The sequence below is a fragment of the Indicator indicator genome, chromosome 15 (genome assembly GCF_027791375.1).
Source record: "Indicator indicator isolate 239-I01 chromosome 15, UM_Iind_1.1, whole genome shotgun sequence".
Classification (NCBI taxonomy): Eukaryota; Metazoa; Chordata; class Aves; order Piciformes; family Indicatoridae; genus Indicator; species Indicator indicator.
The window spans coordinates 16878752-16901663 of record NC_072024.1 but is presented as its reverse complement, the minus strand read 5'-3'; the positions used below and the strand labels follow the sequence as shown (position 1 = coordinate 16901663).

General features: G+C 42.2%; 1 protein-coding gene across 1 annotated transcript in view; it reads right to left on the bottom strand.

Moving 5' to 3' along the window:
* Positions 1–22912, bottom strand: part of POC1A (POC1 centriolar protein A) — a 50900-nt gene that overhangs the window by 3102 nt on the left and 24886 nt on the right. The window contains 1 exon segment of the mRNA XM_054387339.1: positions 9338–9472. Within this exon segment, the coding sequence (XP_054243314.1) occupies positions 9338–9472 (135 nt within the window).

Sequence of the window (22912 nt, the reverse complement as noted above, 5' to 3'; positions counted from 1 at the left end):
TTGTTTGTTTGTGGGGTTTGGGGTTTGGTTTTGTTTGGCTGTTGCTAGGGGTTTTTTGGTTTGTTTTTCTCTACTTTTTAAAAAAAGTTGCCTCCTATTTAAGTTCTAGGGAATATTCAACTCTATCCTCCCCAGGACACCTCAACTGAAGCACCCAGCAGTCACACTCACACAATGACAATCCCCCTCTGCAACTCCTCCATGTTGTTTTAACTCCCTCAAGCCAAATAGTAGTGATTTGTGATGCTGTTCTAAGATGCTTTCATCAGTATCTTTTCCTTCACCCCATTAAACGCTTCCCTTTCTAATTAGGGAGCAGAGATAGTTTAAGAACCACTAGCCTCAGGGTTGAGGCTTTTGCAGTGGCCCTGAAGGGGCAATCAGTCCTGCCTCTTTTGAGGGCTACAGATAATGGGAACCAGGTGCTAGGGGGAATGACAATGGAAACCAGTTCTACCACTGCCAAGAAAACCTGAAAAGCAGACTCCAGAGTAAGCAAGCAGAGGCCAACGGCAACCCTCTCCAGCAGGCGTGCAAGCCCTTGCCAGGAGAGAGATCCACCAAGACAGATGGCTGCTCACAAACTAAAGCAGTGCCTAACCCAGAGCTGGGGGCAAAGTGGGAATGAGCCCGGGAGGGTGGAATAACCTTAGACTCACTCTGCTAAGGGATGTCTGCCCTGCAAGCAGCACACACCACTCACACCGGCTTTGATGGAGTTAGCACACATAGCAGTATGGGGGACACAACACTGCTCCAGTTATCACCAGTAGATGTGGGACCCCAAATCCCCAGGTATTGCTACAACAGTTACTCAGTTCAAACAGCAGCAGCTTGGCTGAGCCTACAAGGGACACAACCCCACACACTGACTGCAGAGCAGATGTGCTCTTGGCTACGTGCAGGCAAAGTATTACACTGGCATTCCTACTTCATAACAAAATCCCTTTCTCCACAGCACTGAGGAGACCTGTTGGCACTGTACTGGGAAGCAACAGGAGTCTTACAAGAAAGCAGTACAGTAGCCCACCTTCATATGCACCAGTTAAAGTGAGCAACATCAGCAAGGAGAGGTCCCAGTTCCTGTATGTGGATCACTACAGCACCACCACCAATACCCACAACTACAGCCCTGGGCACGTGTGCAGTCCTGCACAGAGACAGGAATTAGCAAGCATCCAGGTAAATTAAGCCTGGCAGCCCTTTCCCTAAATGAATGCAATAAGTGAAACTGCTGCAGGAGGAGTTTGCATTTCAGGGAAAAAAAAAAAAATAAAACACAACTCCTTCCACCAACAATAATTTTAAATACCAAATGCCATCTGCAGATTAAAAAGCTCATGGGAGAACCTGTGCAGCAGAAGTCACTCAGAGGTACAAGCATGAGCCTGCTTAGCAAGCAGCAGCCATTCCTCCCATTCTACTCAGTTTGCCCTAACTTGCTTTCAGCCTACTGTCACTCTCAACCACTGCACCTAGGAAACTGAAAGCAGACCCCTGTGCTACTACTAGCCACACTTAATGCAAGCCAGGCTGCCCTCCTCCTGTACAAGCTAGATCTTAAGCAGCTTTGAGATGAGATCTGAAACAGCTACAGATATTCAGCATGCTCAGAAACATTTTCAGCAAAGCTGGCAGCTTAGATTACCCAAGGAAGTAAGCCTTGGATCCCAGAATACAGAAAGATATGAAGCCATCAGAGTTAGTAACACTGTAGCAAATGAACATACGCCAAGCTTTCCGCATGCCAGGCCAAGGCTTATCCTAGTGGCCAAAGCCTTAATTTGAGATCAAATGCATAACTTAGGTGGGTTGGTTTGTTGTTGTTCTGCTTAGTTTTGTTTTTAACTGTGAAATGATTTCTAAAGAACTGATAGCTCCTCATCTGCTCAAACTAAAACAAGATCTGCTACCCTAGAGACATTTAAAATAAGTTCTGTAGCTCCTCACCATCTCAGCTGCTTTGAATGCAAACTCTAAGGTAAGTTCTCATAAAGCCTATTTGCATAGAACATTTCACACCAGGCTGCTTTACAGAGAGTGGTACTGATTATTTTTGAATGAAGTTAGCAGCTTGTGTAGTGCTTCAGTCTTCCCCTCAGTCTTTCATTAATGCAACTTCATTAATTTTCCTGGGTTTATTTGTAACAACCCTTTATATTAGTTCCACAAACCTTTATATTAGTTACTATAAAACACTGAGCTACAGTGTGGCTAGACAGGAATGCATCAGCCAGTGCTGCTGTACAGCTGTGGGTTAAGAAGTCCCACAAGTGCCCTCACCACAGTTTTGCACATTCATCTACTGTCACATCAGCAGGATCCCTACATAGAGCTCTAGATCTATTCAAGAAGTCATGTGTCCAAGTAACCTCAATGCCTCTTCTCTAGTGCAGGGCACAAGAGCTCAAAGTCCCACCAGCACTCTTCAGCCAACTGATGTGTGCTGCTCGCAATATTCGAAGAGCAAAGAACTTTTTATACTCAGCAGCCCAAAGCACTGCAAGAAGGAAGTGGGCAATTATAAAATTCAAACCCATTATTGCTCAGCTAACCCCTCATTAGTGTTACTGTGAGGGTGGTGAGGAGCTGAAAAGCTGTGAATGCCCCATGCCTCAACTGTTCAAGGCCAGGTTGAACAGTGCCTTCAGGAACCTCGGGGTAGTAGGAAGCATTCCTGCTCACGGCAGGGGCGTTGGAACCAGGTGATCTGTAAGGTCACTTCCAACCCAAACCACTCTGATTCTGTAATTACCAGCTGCCACCTCCTCTTCCACCTCCTGGTACACTCCACTTTCTGCAGTGCTTCAATCACAGTTAATCAACCCTTTAACTGAATTATAGGAGCAACTCTAGTCTGCTGTGTGAGTCTACTCACGCACTAGACTCTGTACAGCGATGGCAAGCTATCACTTGCAGTGCCTGTCATGCTCTTTACAACAGGGAAACCATACCAGAGCACCCAGAAACTCCACTATCAACTGCTCTGCCAGAGCAAACAGCATGGTCAGTACCAGCATTACAGTGACCAAAGGGACACTGGAGGAAAGAGAAGGATCTGCATTAGATCAATCCTAGACACAATGAAGATGAACCAGAGGCTCTACCAGTTTCTTCTGTGCAGTTTGGGGCTCACAAAGGCCATCTGTAGTGAAGCCTTCCCATCTGCAGCCCACTTAGCTATTGCTTCACTCTTTGACAGCTGATCAGCCAAAGTGATGGCACTTGCAATGGATACTGAAAGCTTCTGGAAGGGAATGGTTGCAAACTCCAGCACAGGTACAGGCAACTTCCCTAGTGCAGAGCTCCTAGACCTCTTGGGGCTAAGATCAGCACAGCAAAAGGAGTCAGAAAACTTAAAGATTCACTACCTGACATGAAAACACAGCAAGTTGTGACAACCTACAACAAAGCACCCAAGCATGTACCATGAGAGTAACCACGCAATACAGAGGTTACAGTACAAATGACTAGAGGTCTCCCCCCAGCCACAAAGACTTCAAAGACTTCCCATATCCTTTCCCTGCCACCCAATCTGCCTCTGAAAGGATGCAAATCACTCAGCTAAACTAACCCAGCTGCTAGTACCCAATGGCTGAGTAACAATTTATATTAACTTTAAAGGTCTGCTTATGAAAACAAATTGTGGGAGGTGTTCAGTATTCATCCCATTGAAGGACAATGGAAAATGAAGGTCCTGTGAACTTCCAGGGAAATGATCAGCACTTTTGACAAGCCAGACTTTGGTCTCTGTCCTGCTAATACAGCAATATCCCTAGGAGTGCATTTCATTTAGGCACTCCTAGAAGAAAAATGTATTTGCATTTGAGGCTTAGAGATTTTGCAACAAGCATATTTTGGAAGTGAGTTTCAGAAAAAAGTAGGTCTGATATTATGCAGATGACTAGCAACAACTAAGGTACTTCATTTGTTTTGAGTGAGAGATCAAAGCTACTGCATCTCCAAGAGATGGCAGAGAAGCTGTTTCGCATGAGTCAAACCCCTTTACATTAAGATTTAAAAACCAAGTTCATCTGACCATTGCACAGATGGGAACTGTTCTTATTAGTATTTTGTGCTGTGGATTTTAAACCATTTGAAGTAAGAACTGCCTGTGGACTTCATCCTATGTGTTGAATCCACCTGTAGCCAGTTGGTGTTCAGGTCTTGAGAACAACATAGAAAACTAAGACATCTGCACACACCAGAGGAAGCAGCACTTATGACCCCCTCTTTACCAAGAAAACCCAACCAACCAAAAAAAAAAAAAAAAAATAAAAACCAAAACCCCCACAACTTTCTTCTTGACTTGAGGTCATAAAAGCATTTCTTTTACTAAAGAGGTTGCTTCATCTACATTCAATACCTCTCAGAAGAGCAGGGTCACATTCACTCCTCACCAACACAGGCTTGGGAGCCCACATCTCAAAACAAAGGGAGTAACAAATTTGATTTTCCTAATTTTCATTATGCACACAAACATTTTCAGTTTAATTAAAAAGCAACTCACTTCTGTCCAAGTCTGGGGTGGTTGTTTTTTGTTTTTTAAATGCTAAAGAATTTAATTTAAAACTTTTTCCCCCTCTCTCTCCCTCTTCAAGCTTTTCTGGAGTGAAATAATCCTTTAATCTCACAGGAGTTAGACTGTCCTTCAGTTCAGACTTGGATTATTTCAGATTCATTAGTCTTCTCCATTTCAATGTGTTGTTTTCTCCCAGTTCCAATGGCAAATTAGTTAGGGGAAGTATACAAAGCTGTTTTCTGGGGGTGGATTATGGCAGCTATTTATGAATTTTTATGCTAACCTGATACTGAACTCTTCCTTTGGAGCAGACCTCTTCCTCCCCATGTAAAACAAGCAGCTTCTGCCTTGGTACCCACAGCTCACTAGTGCTACAGATTAAGTGAACACAGCAGCTGCAGGTGCTTGGAGTGAAGGCAGGAGTATAAAAGCTCTCTGATTGTTGCAAAAGCAAGTTTTCCACTGCAGCTGAAGGTTACTCCCAGAAGATCTTCTTTCAGAAATGCAGTTCAGCTGCAAGTGCAGAAAATGCATTTGAACAAGGAAACTCTCAGTATCTGTCTCATCTGTGTTTCAGTCAGAACACACCTTTCTGTTCCAGGAAACTATCCAAGAGATAAAATCACCCTGTTTTCCCCTTAAACTTGAATAATCAGCCCATCTCTTCATACAGGCACTGAGATCCAGCCTTTGATTCCTCCTTTTCACATCTCTGAAATGCCAATAAAGAACAGGACTTTTAAACACTAAGACTCTGACAAGATACTCTGCTGCAGGAAAGGGAGGAGCAGAGGAGCCTACATTCATTACTCTCATCTTCCTCATTCCTTTGCCAGATTTGAATTGCCTGCTTTCCTAAAAAGGTGCACCAGGGTATCTTTATGTAATTCATAACTATGGGAAAAAAAACACCTTATGTCAGTTTCAACTTCATCCTTCAAGGCAGCAGAATTATTAGCTGCTCTTCTGCAGCCAAAGATTAACTTCTTTATTTGCATGTGAAGTCTGGCCAGATACAAACCATGTTTAGAAAAAAAAAAAATAAAGACCCTGTCAGGTCACAGCAGACCACTTCCTTACAAGTAAAATAAAAGATGCCCTGACAGAATTCTAGCGAGGAGGAAGAAAAGATTTCACTGAATCAAAGATCAGGTCAAAGGAAGCTGCCAAACCCCTAAAGAATAAAACCACATTGTCAACAACAAAACCAAAGCTTAATGAATCTGAGCAGACCATAGCTATCTGCTAGCTGTGGCATACAACAGCCACTAGTTTCTTCTGATCCATCTTTCTCTAACAAGAGCTGAAGTGCCTAACTGAAGGAGCAGGTCTGCTCAAGTGGATCCTGCTGTGCAGGGTGCAGCCTCAGCGCTGCTACTGCCATTGGTGCCTGGCAGGAAGAGTGCTCTTCAGGGAATAAAAACAATCCGGCTGCCTCCAAGTACATGACACCCCACTTCATCTGGAAATCCACTGTCAACAGAGGGTAGATTCTGATAATTGGTAAGTGGCAGACAATGCAGCTTCCAGCATGCAGCTGAGAACAAAGCTGTGCACTGGCAGGGGATGACAGCCTTCAGCTGATGTCTTTTTATTACCTTTTTCTGCAGAAATTTTTAGTACTTTCTCTTTCACACTTCTACAGGATAAACCTTGAAAATAGCTACTGAAAAAAGCATTAGGAAAAATAAATGAGGTCTATATCTGCATAATTTCCCAAAGCAGTTTACCACAATTTTATGTCTTCCCCACTGGTACATTATGTCATGTTTACAAGATGTTGGAAACTACGACAAGAACAAAGAGTACCACATCAGAAATATATCCAAGCTTCCACAGAGCTAAATAATCATGAATTCCTGAAAATCCTGTGGCCAGCTGTATCAACAGTGGGGGTCAGGAAATCTAAGAATCACAGAACATTAGAGGCTGGAAGGGACCTCAAAAGATCATCTAGTCCAACTGCCCTGCCAGAGCAGGTTACACACAAACGTGTTCAGGTGGGTTGTGAATGTCTCAGTGTCACTGGGACAGTCCTTTCCCTTCAACTGTATGTCTCTGCTTATGCCACTGGTGTTCTCTTTAACCAAGCAACACTCAGGAATGGTGAGCAAATGATTTATAGCAGAGCACCAGAAGCAGCTTCAGCCCTTCAAGTACTGAAGTTGTGGATGCCTCTTCCCTGGAGGTGTTCAAGATCAGGTTGGATGAGGCCTTGAGCAACCAAGTCTAGTTGAGAGGTGCCTCTCCCTATGGCAGAGAGGTTGGAGTAGATGATTTCTGAGGTCCCTTCCAACCTAAGCCATTTTAGGATTCTATGATCTCTGCTAGCAAAGCAGCACACTGTGGCTCCTGATTAACACCTAACAGCATGAAAGAGAGGTAACAGTGGCTCTGCCAGAGCTGCATTCTCTTCTGTTACAGGACATCAGCACTGGAAAAAACAAAAGTTTAGCGATGCAAGCAGATGCTCTCCAGAGTTACCTTCTCCCGTAAATACTGCCTGAATCCCTCCTCACTGAGGACCCTCTCCCTTACTCTAGGAACAAGGACATCTTCCAAGCTCATTTCCCTACGTTTGTTTGGTGTTGGTTTATTTCACTACTATATATAAAAACCTTGAAGAATTATGAAACCATTTCAATAGCATCAGGAACATCCACCTGTACAAATGCTTTGAAACACACAAAGACTAGAACCAATGCAAAAGAAGCTACAGAAAGGTAAAAGGTTGCTGAACACAGAATTACTCAGGACAGTGGTTTAGTTTTCTTACTATAATTTCAGGCCTATTTCCAATTTTATCCTATAACCCACTAATTTATTCCTCCCCCACTGATCTCAATTTCTTTTTTCTGTGGTTACACAATCTCTTCCAGAGAGATGTTTGCATTACTTCTATCTAGTGTAATTTCCACACATACTGTTTACTGAACCTATGAAGCTGAAAAGGAGCCATCACATACCCACCACCAGAAGCGTAGATCCGATTTATGTAATCATAGAATAGTTTGGGTTGGAAGGGACCTCCAAAGGGCATCTAGTCCAACCCCCCTGCACTGAGCAAAGACATCCTCCATTAGATCAGGTTATCCAAAGCCCTGTTGAGCCTCACCTTGAATATCTCCAAGGATGGGGCATCAACTATCTCCCTGGGCAACTTGTTCTGGTGTTCTACTACCCTCATGGTAAAGAGCTTGTTCCTAACACCTAATCTAAATCTACTCTTCTCTAGTTTGAAGCCATCCTATCACTAAAGGCCTTTGTAAACAGTCTCTCTCCAGCCTTCTTTTAGGACCCCCTTCAGGTACTAGAAGGCCACTATTACATCTCCCCCAAGCCTCCTCTCCTCCAAGGTTAAGCAACCTCAGCTCCCTCAGCCTGTCTTTGTAGCAGAGGTGCTCCAAGCCCCTGATCATCTTCATGGCCCTCCTTTGGACCTGCTCCATCAGGCCCATGCCCTTCCTGTGTTGAGGGCTCCAGACCTGGACACAGTAGTCCAGGTGAGGTCTCACCAGAGCAGAGCAAAGTGGGAGAGTCACCTCTCTAATGAAAGATGACAATCACATTCCAGACTTACCAGGGAGACACAACTACAGTAATATTTTGTGCATCCATTGGGCTGCATTTTACTCACATGTATGAGGGTCCAACGTCATACAAGTTTTATCCCCTTCACTCTGGTGCTCCATGTTTTAAAGATCACAGGAAAGTGCTTTCTTGCACTTCTGCCAAATGAACTTAAACACTTTTTGGGTTTCATCCTACACCATTTTAACTGTCTGTAGTCTTGGAATGTTTTTTAATCCCTGTATTGGTCCTACTTCAATCCCCTGATGTGCCCTCCAATTCATTATCTTACTGTTTTTGCCAAATACTTCTCAAGAGCAGAGAGGTAACACAAACTAGTAGTCAGTACATTAAATACCAAGTGTTCAAGACCTGCTTGTTCTTCTCAGAAACACTCAAACTCACAGAAAAACTCTCCCACAGATCTTTCCATCCCACAGCCACAGCCTCATCTACAGGAGATCAGTGTTTACGGTTGCATGCTTTCCCCCTGCTTCTCACATACCTCAAAAATGCTGCAGTGCAGCCCCAGACAACACTCAGAAATGGAATTCCTACAGAGGAGCAATAAGCACCTATTGAGTTAAACAAAAACAGCTCCCTCCCCAAATTCTGAAGTAAACACACAATGTGATGATCACCATTAATGGCTGGTACTTTTCAAACACTGCTTAGTGACTGAAGAAGGATTGTATGTTAATGCTTCAGCGAGGCATTAGCTGTTCACTAGCTGTGGGTGAGAAGCATGTTTCAGAGATAAAGCACAGAAGAGCCCAGACTTGTTGACGGGTGGAGAACACTGCAGAAATTGGACTGTGTAGGTGAAAGTTGGGTGGGGGAAAGGAGCAGGATCTGAACAGAGTTTACCTATAGACTGCAGCATAGTGAGGGAGGGAAGAGAGACAGATTATTCACCAAAACAGAGTCCTACTGCCAACCCCTCTGAGAATCACCTCAGATAAACCTTGGCTAATAGCACAGGATACCAGAGCTGGCTCAAGTTGTGCTCTGCTACACTACAGCATAAAGGAACTGGGGGAAGAGCTGAAAGTCAGGGTGAGGGAACTGATAGAGGTAAGATGACCAGAAGAAAAGGGCAGATTTCAAAGAGATTTATCAAAAAAACTATTAAAATGCAGAAGTTTTGAAGTAGCTGCACTGATTCTACGAAAGTATTGCAAAACATTCCAAATTCTTCCAGTCAGAAGTACCTTTTTCATTGCAAAATTAGGGAGCAAACCATACCTGGGTCAGAATAAGCAGTTGTTCCTTAAGAAGCTCCAAAGTATTCGCGAGACAGTTCTCTTGTTGCTCGTGGCTCCCAGCGGAATCCTGAGTTTTTGTTTCCTTAAGATGAACACCACGATCCGTTTCTGATTGCTAGAAAAATAAATAGACATCATCTATTACTGTGATGGAAACAATAGGACAAGGGTTTCGGTTTCAGGGCAGGTGAACAGTGAAGAACAGTTTATGCTGGGACAGTTTGTGCTATTAACAACAGGCAAAGGAGAACAGGAATTGTCTGTTCTTGCATTAGCTGGAAAACGAGAAGCTGCTGCAGACTTGTCTGGCTTCCTCAGGTGGAGGGATTTTTATTGTTTTTCCTGGTGGTTTAGTTTTGGGCTGTTTTTTTGTTTAGTTTTTGTTTGTTTGGGAAAGGTTGGTTTTTGTTGTTTGTTTAGTTTGCTTAGGTTTGGGTTTTAAACCATCAGGAAAAGCAAACCTTAGATACCAATCATGAAGCAATCCCGCAAGGTTCACATTTTCTCTGTGCAAAGAGCTTTGAGCGCTCATGTGAGACAGAGGCAGGGACTGTACAGGTAAATAAAGACTCACTGGAGCCTCATGGAAACATGATACCTAAAATTTAAGAACTGAGAAGTACAATTATTAAAGTAAAAGCCTCTCTCCATGTTTTTTAAGCTGAGGGAGAGTAGGTTTAGACTGGATCTTCAGAAAAAGTTCTTCAGTACAAGGGCGGTTGGACTCTGAAATAGGTTGTCCAGGGAGGTTGTGGATGCCTCCTCTCTGGAGGTGTTCAAGGCCAGGCTGGATGAGGCCTTGAGCAGCCAAGTTGAATTGAGAGGCATCCCTGCCCGTGGCAGAGAAGTTGGAGTAGACAATCGCTGAGGTCCCTTTCCAACCTAAGCCATTCTTTGATTCTGCATTTGGTAGTGGAATGAAGGCAAGAACACTGTACTGCAGCTACGTTCAGCAGAAGCAAGAAGTTCCAATACACATTAAGAAAGGCAGTTTTGATTAAGCAATTTTAATTTTGTTTATATCTGGAACTGGTTTTCCCTCCTCAGTAAGGTTAAGAACAAGTATACTTTGATATTTCAATTTAAACTGTTTTAGTTATGCAAGCTTGAATATTTCATTCAGAATAAATTAAGTTTTAAAAGCACAAACAGATCTCTACTAGAGAACTAATTCTTCTTTCCTTTTCTTTCAAAATGGTATCTTTCTTCCAGAACAAAGATTATTTGCATTATTTATCGGCATTACTGCCAGTAAAAGTAGTTCAGAGTTTATTTAACTAAACAAGGTAGCCAACTGATTAAGCAATTGCAGACATAAGCTTCTCAATTTACACTAACAGACAAGACTTAAATCTAAAGCCAAGATCTCAGTACTCAAAACTTAGCTCTCCATGGCCTGATGCCTGGTGCAGGCTCCATCCCATGCACTTATTACTCACATCTACGACTGAAGTTTGCAAATTGACAAAGCAGCAAGAAACTCTGAGAGTCTAAAAAAATGTTTTCAAAGTTCTCCCCCATGTACTTTTTCTAAGCAAGGAATGAAGAGTGTTTCTCTCTTTTCTCTCATCCCCACCACAATGAATGCATTCTTCACCAGCACTGTACCAATTCACCTGCTCATCTCTATTTGATGCCAGGTGTATGAGATGTGCAACTAAGTTTCAAGGAGATCCTAGACCAGCTCACATAAAACTTTAACCCCCAAACTGTTTAGTTCATATTGAAGATATATACCCACACATACAGATATAAATACACATACATAAATATATGTTTTTGTATATATAACAAACCTTTGCACTGCTGGAAGTCACTGACTTAAGCCACAGAAAGGCTCCCAAGGCTGAAGTCCAGCCCTGCAGTTAGGCAAAACAAGCAATAAACAGAGCAAATCCCAAAAATGTGACTACATAGGAAGCTGGAGATTGAGGGGTGGGGAGGAACAAGACACAGCAAGAGTAGGCTTTGACAGGAGGACAGCTTCCCACTGTCCATTAAACCTGCTAGTGAGGGCCAACCACTCTTCCAGGTCCTGACAACCAAGCAATCCTCAAACAGCCAAGCATCACAAGACCAGTTTTGCATAAGGAGCAGGAAATAAAGGGAAAGGTTTAAAGGACAGATAAAACAACTGCTCCACAGGGATCACTGAGCTGCACTGCAGGCTTGGGAAGCAGCTTTGTGTCAGGTGGTACCAGCCACACCAGACTCCGCTAATTTGCTTCCTCCCACTTGCTTGGATAATTTGGATTATCTGCAGGCCCTATGCCAACACAGCCCATGCTCTGGATCACACTGCACAGCCTCTGCATGGGAGCCACACTCCAGCTGCTCCTGTGCTGCAGGTAGCCCAAGAGCCACATGTTGGTCAGTGATGCATTGATTCAATCAACTAAAATATGTTCTTGCAGAGATGAGGGAAAGCCAGCCTTACAGAACTGCTATTTGCTGTTTAAATTCAAAAGTAAAAACAAAAAACCCCAAACCCCCAAACACCAGTTTTCAATGGGTAATGAGCACTAAAAGCCATGTTTTCTTGTTATTTTAAGGCTAACTATCCTATTTTGATGATATAACTTTAGGCCAGTCAATCATGGCACAGCAGAAATTTGAGCAAGCTAACACTGCATACAACCTGCACTTAAAAACCCCAAATGATGATGAGCTATCCACTTCAAAACCCATTAGAACAAGCTGACTCACAGAAGCAGAAAAATGACTGTACCAACATATTCTCTCCCTCTATCTTTATAGCATATGTCAGACAGCTGCTCATAAAAAGCTGCTGTGCTGAACTCAAGTTGGTATTTTCTTTGCCACAGTCCACAAAGCTTCAGAGTCTGGCATCTTTCTAAGGGCAATACTGCAAAGATGTCCCACACCTGATGCTTCTGGTGGTCCCTCAATCACAGCAAGCTGAAGCCAGGGGCAGCAGAAGCTCTTTGTCACAGATGCTGCATTCTGCTGATCAGCTTACAGGCTATGTACTACCCTCATGAAAAGCCAAGCAAGCCACCTTCACAAAGATCATGTGGGCTCCTGAAGGCACTCTGAATGGTGGCAACAACCCCAGGAACAGAAGTATAACTACATTTAAAAACAGAAGCACGACAATACTGCCCTACTCCAACCACCACAGACTCCTAAACAGTTCCTTACCAGGCATCATCTAGAAGATCACCAGCTACAGGTTCCTTCAGCAATGAATTTCTAAGATAGTTCCTTCAGCAATGAAATTCTAAGATGGTTCACCCATCTAAATCAGGGACACATTCAGCCACCAAACAAAAACTATGTCAATGTATCATCAAGCATGACTTCCAAAAGGGAGGCTTTCAACTTTCAACTCTGAATATTCAGTTGGAGGGCACAAGCACATTCTGCCCAGTCTACCCTGCCACAGCAGGTGCAAAAACCAAAGTACCCAACACCCACACCTACAGACAGCACTTTGAACTGCTGCCCACAAATAGGCAGAGAAACTGAAGCCTAGCTTCTTATTCATCCTACCCATCCTGGTGGCATCAAACTGCAGTCTGAAGTCTGGGACACAACCAGATAGGCTTCTCAAAGAGGAACCCTATACCCAGTGTTCAGGAAGGGTTAAGCCTGGATTTGCCCAGCACAGGCATGTTCAGCACAACATGGAGCTCACTGAGAATTGCCTGCAAATTCTCAGCTAAATCAGACAGCAGTGCTGCACACTGTAAATGCAGCCCATGCTGCACAGAGCAGGACAGCAGCAAAGGATCAGCCAATTCAGCCAAGGCAGAGATGCATGCTGCATCTCAAAGACTAAGCCCTTTCCTTTTCCCAGGCTGAAGCACAGCATTTGTACCTGGCAGGATCTGATTCATGAGATTCATTACAATTCAATTTTTTGAGAGGCTGAGGAGCCCAAGTAGGTGTTTTTGTATTGGCACTTCTCAAAGCAGGTTTCTCTGCTACCAGCTAACACAACCCTTGTGAACAGAGGGCAGCAACGATCCCATGGCCCTCATACCATGGAACCAAAGAGAACCAGGGTGATTGTTTGTTTTATTTGTGATTTGGGGTTGGTTTTTTTAATACTTTTGGGGTTTTCATGCCCAAGTCTCAATTTTGTGCAGTCAAGGACAGCCAGGACTTCACAAGGCAGATGTTGGGACATTTTACAAGTAGCCTAAATCTAAATGGCATCCAGAATTCTGTTTGACATTCATTTTAAAAAGCTGCCAAACAACATGATAAGCTCAAACTCACTCTTCTTCATTAAAAAAAGGATAGAGACTGCAATGCTCAGAGACAGGCTGTCTGCCCTAAGCACCCACCCGGACTTGAGTCTAGTTCAAACACAGCAGTGACACCATCTGAAGCTGAGTTAGGAAGGCAGTAAAGCTGCTGCTACTGAATCCTCTGTACAGCTTCCAAAGCTGACAGCAGTAAGCATCATTGCTTCAGGGGGAGCTTTGCCCTTTACATCTTAACAAAAGAGGGAAATACTTGGAAACTTTCCTTTAACAGCCAGGCTACAGCTTGCACTTACCACTACCTAATGGCTAGTACATCTGAAAGGAAATGTGCACCTTAGTGAGGAAGAACTGAATTGCCACAGACTGAATTATTTTCCATTTTTTGTAAAAGAGGATTAAATCACCTCCCTCCTACTGTTCATAAGAATGACCAAGAAAACCCTCACAGATCAAACTACCATTAACCTTATGGCAATCTGTATCTTGTGGTGAGCCAGCCACTAGTGATTTCAATTCTAACAGATTGCAAAGAACTTTGCAAAAATACAGAAAGAGCCCCGAAATATGCATGGGCTTTGTGGCAGCCTGGGTGCTTGTGAGCATCACAATTACAGACACCCATGCTTCAACCTGACTCACCTGCAAGGTAAGCCCAGCTGAATCCTGGGGACAGGCACCAATGACACTGCTGCAGAGGTTTCACTTACTTCAGTGAGAGCTGAAGTGTGCAGTTTATCCAGCACAACCAAACCCACGTATTCGCCACCAAACCTCTGCTTACAGCATCTGCACATTAAGTGCCAGAGCATGGCAAGAAGCAGCTGAGCATTAAAGGAAGAATAGATGAGCAGTTTCAGAATACAATACAGCTCTCAGTGACAAAGGGAAAACAGAAGTGATTTATTTATAGCAGCCACTTAAAGACAGCACAGTGCAACTACTTGGGGGAAGGGGAAAACTAATCAGCCTTCATTCCAGAGGTTTCTTACTGAGCCTCCTACAAAAACTGTTTTGGCTAAACAGCATTCTGGCCAGCAACCATAGTGCTGAACCAGGGGATGGAGGGCAAGTATTAGCTACACAACACACATATCCATAGTAAACCAAGGGACAACTTAAAAAAAAAAAAAAAAAGAGAAAAATATGCTGGTTTGTTGTCTAAATAAGTGATATTTAGAAGCTATATTGGCAAGATAAGCATTTACCTGGACTTGAGACTTATTAATAAGTAGGATTCTTATGATTTAATCCAGATTAAATAATTCTTTTTGCTTCTCTTCACCTCTTTCCACTGGAAAGATGCAGGGGAGCTAGGCTTACCTTCACCTTTAAGTCCCTAAAAAAAAAAAAAAAAATCAATTTCCATAGTGTCTGTTTTGGGGTTGGTTGATTGTTTTTTTGTTTGGGCTTTTTTTTAAAGAGACTACAGTTAACTGAATTTAAGTATCTGGAAAGACAGTATTCCCTTTAAGCAACACATACATCCAGTGTTTCAATTCAGTACAGACATCCAATGCATTCAAATTCATTAAGTGCAATGAAATTTACTATCTTAGCTAAAACCTCCCCCAGAAACAGAGGAGCAGAAAACTCCTGAAGGTCGTGTACACTGTTTATTCAGATCTCAATTCCACTAATCTAAAAGAGAGGAAAACACTAAAAGTCGTCTGTTTTAAAGAGTCATTTTCACCTCAGGTAAAGTGATACTTTGTACTTTCAGAGAGCAATAGTGACATCCAGTGGAAGCATATCAGCTTCAAGGTAAACTCCACAGGCAGGCCAGATGGAGTATTCAGCGCTAGCTAGACTGGAAGACTCTCTGAAACTGAAAGGTAATTTTATTTCTCCCTACTACATACAAAATATCATTGACAGAACCTACCTCTTCAAGCACAAACACATTCCCTAGGCTAGAAAAGCATTCCTCCTCTATGGCAGCACTGAAGTTGCTGGAGCATTCATATACTTCAGGACTTGCAGTACTCTGAGACCAGCATAGAATAGCAACTAGAAATAGGACACAACTTAAATTCACTTAGTGAAACAATTTATTTTGGAATTCAAGCTGGAATAAGAGAAGGGGAAGAAGGGAAGAAACAAAGAAGGGAGCTGAAAAGAACATAACTTCCTTTTCATTTTTGTTTCACATCAAAAGGTATGTTGGGTTAGATATGGAAGAGGACAGAAATAATTCACAGAGACCCCTTCTCCCTAGTGGTGCTATTGAAAATGAAGACATGAAAACTTGACACCTCTACAGCAATGCCCATGTATTGCCATAAGCAATAAACATTAAGTCTGTGATAATCCCACGAAGAAATAAAAGTTAATAGGTACATCCCAAACCCCTTTAAATACCAAGGTCTTGTGCCAAAGCCTAAATGAGCCACTGGCAGACACAGGCAGATGGAGTAAGGTTTGTGTGTTTGAAGTGAAGCAGCATCACACCATCCAGCTCTGCTGACCAAGGTGCCAGAAAGGAAAGGAACAGGGTAATAGCTAATGGCCAGCTACTTAAACGTGGATGAAACCAGCCTGTCCACATATAACAGGCTGCAATTGGACTGAAATTTGTATTTCCTTACAGAAATACTAGCATCCTGTCTGTGCAGGTGATGCTGTGGCAATCTCCAGCCAAGAGCAGATCCTCAACCCTGCTCCTGCCTGCCAGAAGAGAAAAGCTGTTCTCTTCCCATGTGTCTTTGGCTCAGTGTCTGCTGATAGACTTAACTTACCTCTGTACTCTGCAAGTATAACTTTGAAATCACAACAGGCATTACTGTCACGATTTTCAAGGTAACTTCAGGTAATGATCATCTGTGCAGACAGCTAAAACTCTCCAAGCTACACTGCTCTCCATACCTTTAACCTGGTTTGTACTGAGCACCACGATGCATACCACAGCATCAGCTGGTTGTGTGCCAGCTGACATCAGGCTCTTTGTATAAAGCAAAGATCACAAAAAAACCCCAATATGTTGAAAGCAAGTAGACCCCCTGCATTGACTTCCAAGGAGGGGTGTATCTGGTACTGGAAGGAATAGAAGTCACAGTTCCTGATTAACTTTGGTAAAGGGGATTACCACAACCCAAACCCAGTAAGCAACACAACTCTTAATAAAGCTGTGATTTCCAAATGATTAGTAATTAATGCACTACATTTATTCAGTCTAACTAAGGAAAGTAGTAAGTAGTAGCCTTCAGTAGTCAGCTCCTTTCTAATTCGAGTTATATTTTAAATAGCTAAAAAGCTGTCCACAAACATGGAAGAAAGGGGAAGTTTTGTATGTGTAACATTTTCAAAAGCACAAATGTTATTTCTGTGATGAGTCAAAACGGGAAAAAGACACTGAAAGCTCAGTGAAAAAGTGCATGGACAGGTCAAACAATGCCTAATAGCTGTCTTTAAAAAAAAAAAAAATCATAAAGCAGGGCTGCATTTATTGAGAAGGAAGAACTAATGGCAGCCTTCAACACTTCAGGCTTTTTTTCCTAATTTGCTTAGGCATTTTATCTGCCTTAACCAATTCTCTCTTAACAATTCTAGTGTTTTAAGAAGCATGAAGAGGTCTTCCAGAATTTAGTAAGGAACAATTAAGCTCTGTTACCCAGGTGATATTCAGTTGGCTATCCTAACACTGCTCCTAGAGAGTAACAGCACTGGAAACCCAAAGGAAGTTGTGTAGAAATGAGCCATTATAGGAACAAAACACTAAATACAAGAACCACTGGTAAGAAATTTCCTCAAGGATTGAAACAACTGCTCCCCAGGCCCATGCAAGGTTGCTCCTGGGAAAAATTCCCAAGAAAAAACAGCTAAACACTGAAACAAGTGTTTATCCTCAGCCTTGTGTTATCCAGCTACAGGGTTGGTTTTTTTTTTTTTTTTTTTACACCAAAACCAGTCTCCAAGGCAAGATACTACACAGTGATGTTCTGAAGTGTGAAAACCAGCTTGCAGCTCATTTTCTTCACCAGAATCATTTGCCCCTAATGAGACAGGTATGTATATGCTGTGTAACATACACAGTAACAGACCTCAGCATGCACATGATAATGCATGTTAGATACACACATGTAAGCCTATGCAGCCACACACACCTTATAACATCCCCATTTGTCATTACTCTTGCTTAAAGTTTGGATTGCAGCAGAAAAGTCTGACATCTTAGCTCAAGCTTTGAAAGTTTATCTTTATCTCAAAGCTGACACAATAGCAGCTTAGAAAAAAATTTATATAAATCTTGCCTACCTCTCTTTTCTTTGAATTATGACTCAAGCATTAAAACAGGCCACATACAGCAGCAACCTAAATGGGTGAATTTACATTAATTAGCCTCAGATGATAAACTTAAAAGGCAATTTTTACTCTGACCAATAATGACTTGTCAGGACTTGCCTTATTGTTCCAGTGCCATAAAGAACAAATCTATTCACTGTAAAATGACAGAAATTAAAAGCTGATCCTCTTATTTCTGCTAAAAAGTCTTGTCAAACAGAACACAAGGGAAAACAGTTGCAGCAGCACAGCTGCTCCCATCCACTAACAGGCAAAGCTGTTGCAGTCATTCAGAGCCTCTTGGAAAGCCAATCTGAGGGCAGCCTCTTCCTCTCTCTCAGGTCCTTCATCAAGATCAGAAACAACGCATAAAAAATTGTTAAGGCACAAAATTAGAGAGCACAAGCTTTCATCTGTTTATCACACACACTCTTCTTTCCTTGCATTGACTACATCAAGAGAAAAGCAAAGCAGAGAGTTTCAGGAAATGAGCAACAACACAGGGACAAAACCCATTAAGCTTGTGAAAAATTCAGCTTCACACAGCCAACAACAACAACAAAATCCAAACACCACCAACCTGGAAGAGTATTAGAGGGCTGGCCATTAGCAGAGGCTTCCTGGGATATATTCCAGAAAGAAGCTCTACTATTAGCTGCTTGTGAGGTAGATACTCATTTGGTGGAATGACAGACCATTTATTTTGCTCTGATGCAGCCTCACAGTGAAATTAAAATGCAGAAAACAGGAACAATTTGCAGCAAAGCTCCACAAAGCACAGAGCCAACTGATAGAGCTATCAAGTTCTGCTCAGACAAACTTGGGCTTCCCAAGATGAAGAAATCTGGTATTGTAACTAGACCTTATTCTCCAGTGAATTGAAGCCAGACTCTAGATCTCACTTGGATCCAGCCTTTTCAATAATGAAAAACCAGGAGGTTACCCCCCTGGGGGCTACCCACAAAACAGATGATGCAACACTGATCCCTTCCTGCCTGATGTTCTGGGCTGGAACCAGGTTATTTGCACCAGGGTGAAGTTCAGATGGACCTGCAAACACACAATGCAAGACCACAGTTTTTGTCTCTTACATCAACAAGAAGATGTGTTTACAAATGAATGGGCAGTGTGCTCTTTCTGGCCCACATTACCCAGAGTTCCTACTGACCTTACTGACAGTAAGAATTGTTTTCTCAGAGTCTGAAGATGCTGAGCCACACAAGAGAAGATCAAACAAGCATTCTCAACTAGCCAAGCTTGCTTACTGCAACAGATCCCTTAGTCAATTAAGTGTCTGCTACCTCTGGGAGTCAGAGTTCATCCCACTGTAAGCCTCTGGTTTCCAGCAAGATAAGTAAAGACACCAAGGGAGTACTTCTTACACAGAAAGAACTACTAGCTGCTCTTGTGAAAAGAAGGATATAAATGATGAAAGAAAATGATGTCCTCCTGGCTCTCACAAGGTTTACAAGCACAGCCTCTTCAGGCAGAAGCCAAATTAGAGATCCAGCTTTGTCCACATGACAAAGGACAGAGAAGAAAGCTTTTACTGTTTCCGTTGAGCCACTGTCTCTTTGCAAGCTATTGCAAGCTTACATTACAATACATGAACAAGCTTCCTTCAATGAAAGGACAGTGAAAGTCAGGTAGCTATGGGTAACCACCTGCAACTGCACTGCTTGTGAAGGATGTGGGTTAGGAGCTCCTGAGCATCCTGTGATCGTCATAGTAAGACTCCTTCCCACCTCTATCAAGCAGGGCAGAGAGCAGTGGAAACACCTTGAGAATTCATCACACTGTTGTTCTTTTAAATAAATAATCCACCTACCTATTCCAAGAGGAAGGTAACTCATATACCAGGCAAAACCTTCCTGGGATGGGAACACATCCTCAGAAAAACAAGGTGACAAGTGGATCAGGAAAAATAATCATTTTGCAGACCACATTTTTCCTGGAGGCTGAAGGTTGGATCCCCTGCTGTTGAATACAGGAGTCTTCCCTCACAGCACTTAAAAATAAATAAATAGAAGGGGGTGGAGGAGGTGCAAATGACAACAGACATTCACATCCAATTGTGAAGAGTTGCAGCTCTGTGCAACAGAGCTGGTTCCTGGGAGATTTCACAGCAAGGGAAAAGAAAAAAAACATACAAAAGTATCCACGAGTATGAATGGATACCAGAATTAGAGATAGTTACCAATTTGGAAGCCAAAAGGTCAAAAAGAGAAAAGGCACATCTGGCACATACATAACTCAGAAGGAATTTATTTAGACAAGGAACAAGTGGCTGACAGAATGAACTGCTGTGGTCAGCATGGAAACCATGGCTGAGACAGGAGGCACTCAAGGTCACCAAACAAAACAGAACCAGCAAAGGAGGGAGGTGGAGTCAGCTTTGGAAATTCAGTCACAGGCCTCAGACAGCTTTATCATCAGGATCATGTTTTTTTGGAATTAGTCTCCAATTGTATTCAACAGAACAATTTCTTCAATGGCAATTTTTCCAAAGCAAGTATAGTCTAATGCCTGGAGAAAGAGACCTAAAGTACCTGTCTTAACCAGAAGATGCATTTGAAGAGTCACAGGCTACTCATTTTTTTTTAACAGTCCTTTTTGCTGAAGTGCTGCTCTTCCCAAACTTCACTTTGTGAAGTCTGCTATGAGTTCAGCTTTCAAACTTGGTAGCTCCACAGCTGAGTACCATTTAACTTCAAAGGAGCCTAAAGACATTTTAAGTATCTGTCAGAAAGACTTCTTGGCAAGGGAGTGACAGAGGACAACCCTGCACCTCTACATGTCTCCTAGATTGCCCTGCCAAGGGATTATCTGCTTTGACTCTGCCTGCACATCCACTCACATAAGCAGGTGTCTTAGAGTCCTGCCTAGACCTGAGAATTAAACTTCATATGTTTGAGTTACATATGAATTCACAGCTGAAGCAGCAAGAAAAACTCTTTCACCTGCATGCTTATGTTCTGCTGTACCTACTGCCTCTCTCACCAGAATACCCTCGGTTTGAGGCTACACAGAGCCCTCAGAAATTGTGCATTTCACTGCCTTTTGGACAGCTAAGCTCCCACTCCCCCTATTCAAGATAGCTTTGCTTCCAACATACTGCAACACAAACAAGTGTTAAAGCATCTTTCTTTAGTAAGTGATATGCAGAGGCTTAGAATAAAGTCTCCTCATGAGCATCCTCCTTCACTAAGTAATATTTTGACTAGTTACAACGTGCCTAGAGAAGGTTTGTTTAAATTGGAGCAAGGAATTTTTGTATCAAGGAATATTGCTTATTTTCCACAATAGTGAATAAAATCCTGCTTACCACCATAGCTTACCCTATGATGCTTTTATTCATAACTGCCAGTCTATCTAAACACCCAGGCATTTGCTAACTCTCCATGTGACATCAACTGTCCAGCATTTTCTCCTAACACTTGACCATACATAGTCTTCTTGGAATTAGTCAACAATAGCAGCAAATCTGTCACATAATGAAACAAGTGTTCTTGTCGACTCACGTCAGCTGTAACCACATGCACGAAGCTTTCCTTGTATTTGAAAAAAACAAACAAAAATGCCACCAAACCCCAGAAATAAAACATCATCTGCCCTCTGAACAAATTGTATGATGCATGTTTTTACAATACCAGACCCACGAACATGTCCCGAGATCTAATCCTATACAACTCTCCATATAGATAGGTCTTTATGCTTGTTACTGACCTCAGGACAAGCCTTGGAGCCCCTCTTTACAAAAAACACACAGAAAATCCATACTTCTCTTTCTGACTTTCCTTTAAATCCTCACCACTCAGGATTAACAGCTTAAAGCATAGATTTACTCCTACTCTTTAGATTCTAGATCAAAGCAAATATAGATCCTTATAGGATCACGACACAGGACTATAAAACTTCATTTCTTCCCATCAGTTTCATACAATTTGCATCACGAGTCCTTGGCTTGCCCTTAACTTCAGTCTTCAAGGCAATTATGCAACACTCAAGAGCAATAACCATTAGCTTATGATTTAAGAGTATTTATTTCAGAACGACTGTAACTCTGATTTAACATTTCAAGTCTCACATCTGCAATAAGATATTTATAAATATTTCTGACAGCTTTAGTATTTTCTTTATCACACTTCCCTTTCCGTGCTTTTACACCACAGTCATGACTGCAACTCCTGCTCATCATTTGCATTCTTCCTTGTATGGAGCAGCTTCACTTCCAAAGAAAGTTACATCTCCAAGGTCTCACATATTTACAGAAAACACAAGCAGATGGGCAGAGCCACTTTGAAGTTCAAGCCTGTTGTTGCACACCACCCTGATTCATAATGAACTTTAACCAACAGCCTGAGAAACCATCATCTATCTTCTAAAGGCTCTAGCTTCCCACTAGCTATGAAATTGAACATTGTTTTAGAGGAAGTTTCTTTTCAAGCTCACCTTGACAATATTTCATGCCTCTTTTATCCCACAGGTTAGTTAGGATTATTTTTTCTTTCTGTTCATCTTGATGACAAACTAGTTTTGATGTCTGTGTTGAGGCACTTGTATGTGAGCCTGACTCTCCCCATAAGAGACAGATACTAAAGAGTGGTTTCACACAGCCACTGTTTTGGTTAGCATTTGTGTTCTCACACCACTTAAGAGACAATTACACACCACACAGGGGAGCATAAGCTCTCATTGCAAAAATATTCTGACTTTACTAAAGGGTGAAAACAGATTCATGATGCATCAAGAATAGTGTTCATGTGTTTTAGTGGTACCAAACCCACATTACAACCTACATGCTTGTTTTAAATGTAGTTACACCCCCAAAATGTCTGCAAAAATCACAGTATTTTTCTGCTAGAAGCAGAGCTCAAATACCCTAGCAGCAGTGGACAAAAATGAAGTAGATTTACTTTTCATTGCAGGAAAAGGTGACATTGGCATGAAATCAAGAGACAAGTGACAGCTTCAGGTCTGATTTTGGAGGGGAAAAGTAACAGATCAACTACAAAAATCCATAAAAATAAGTACTTCATTAT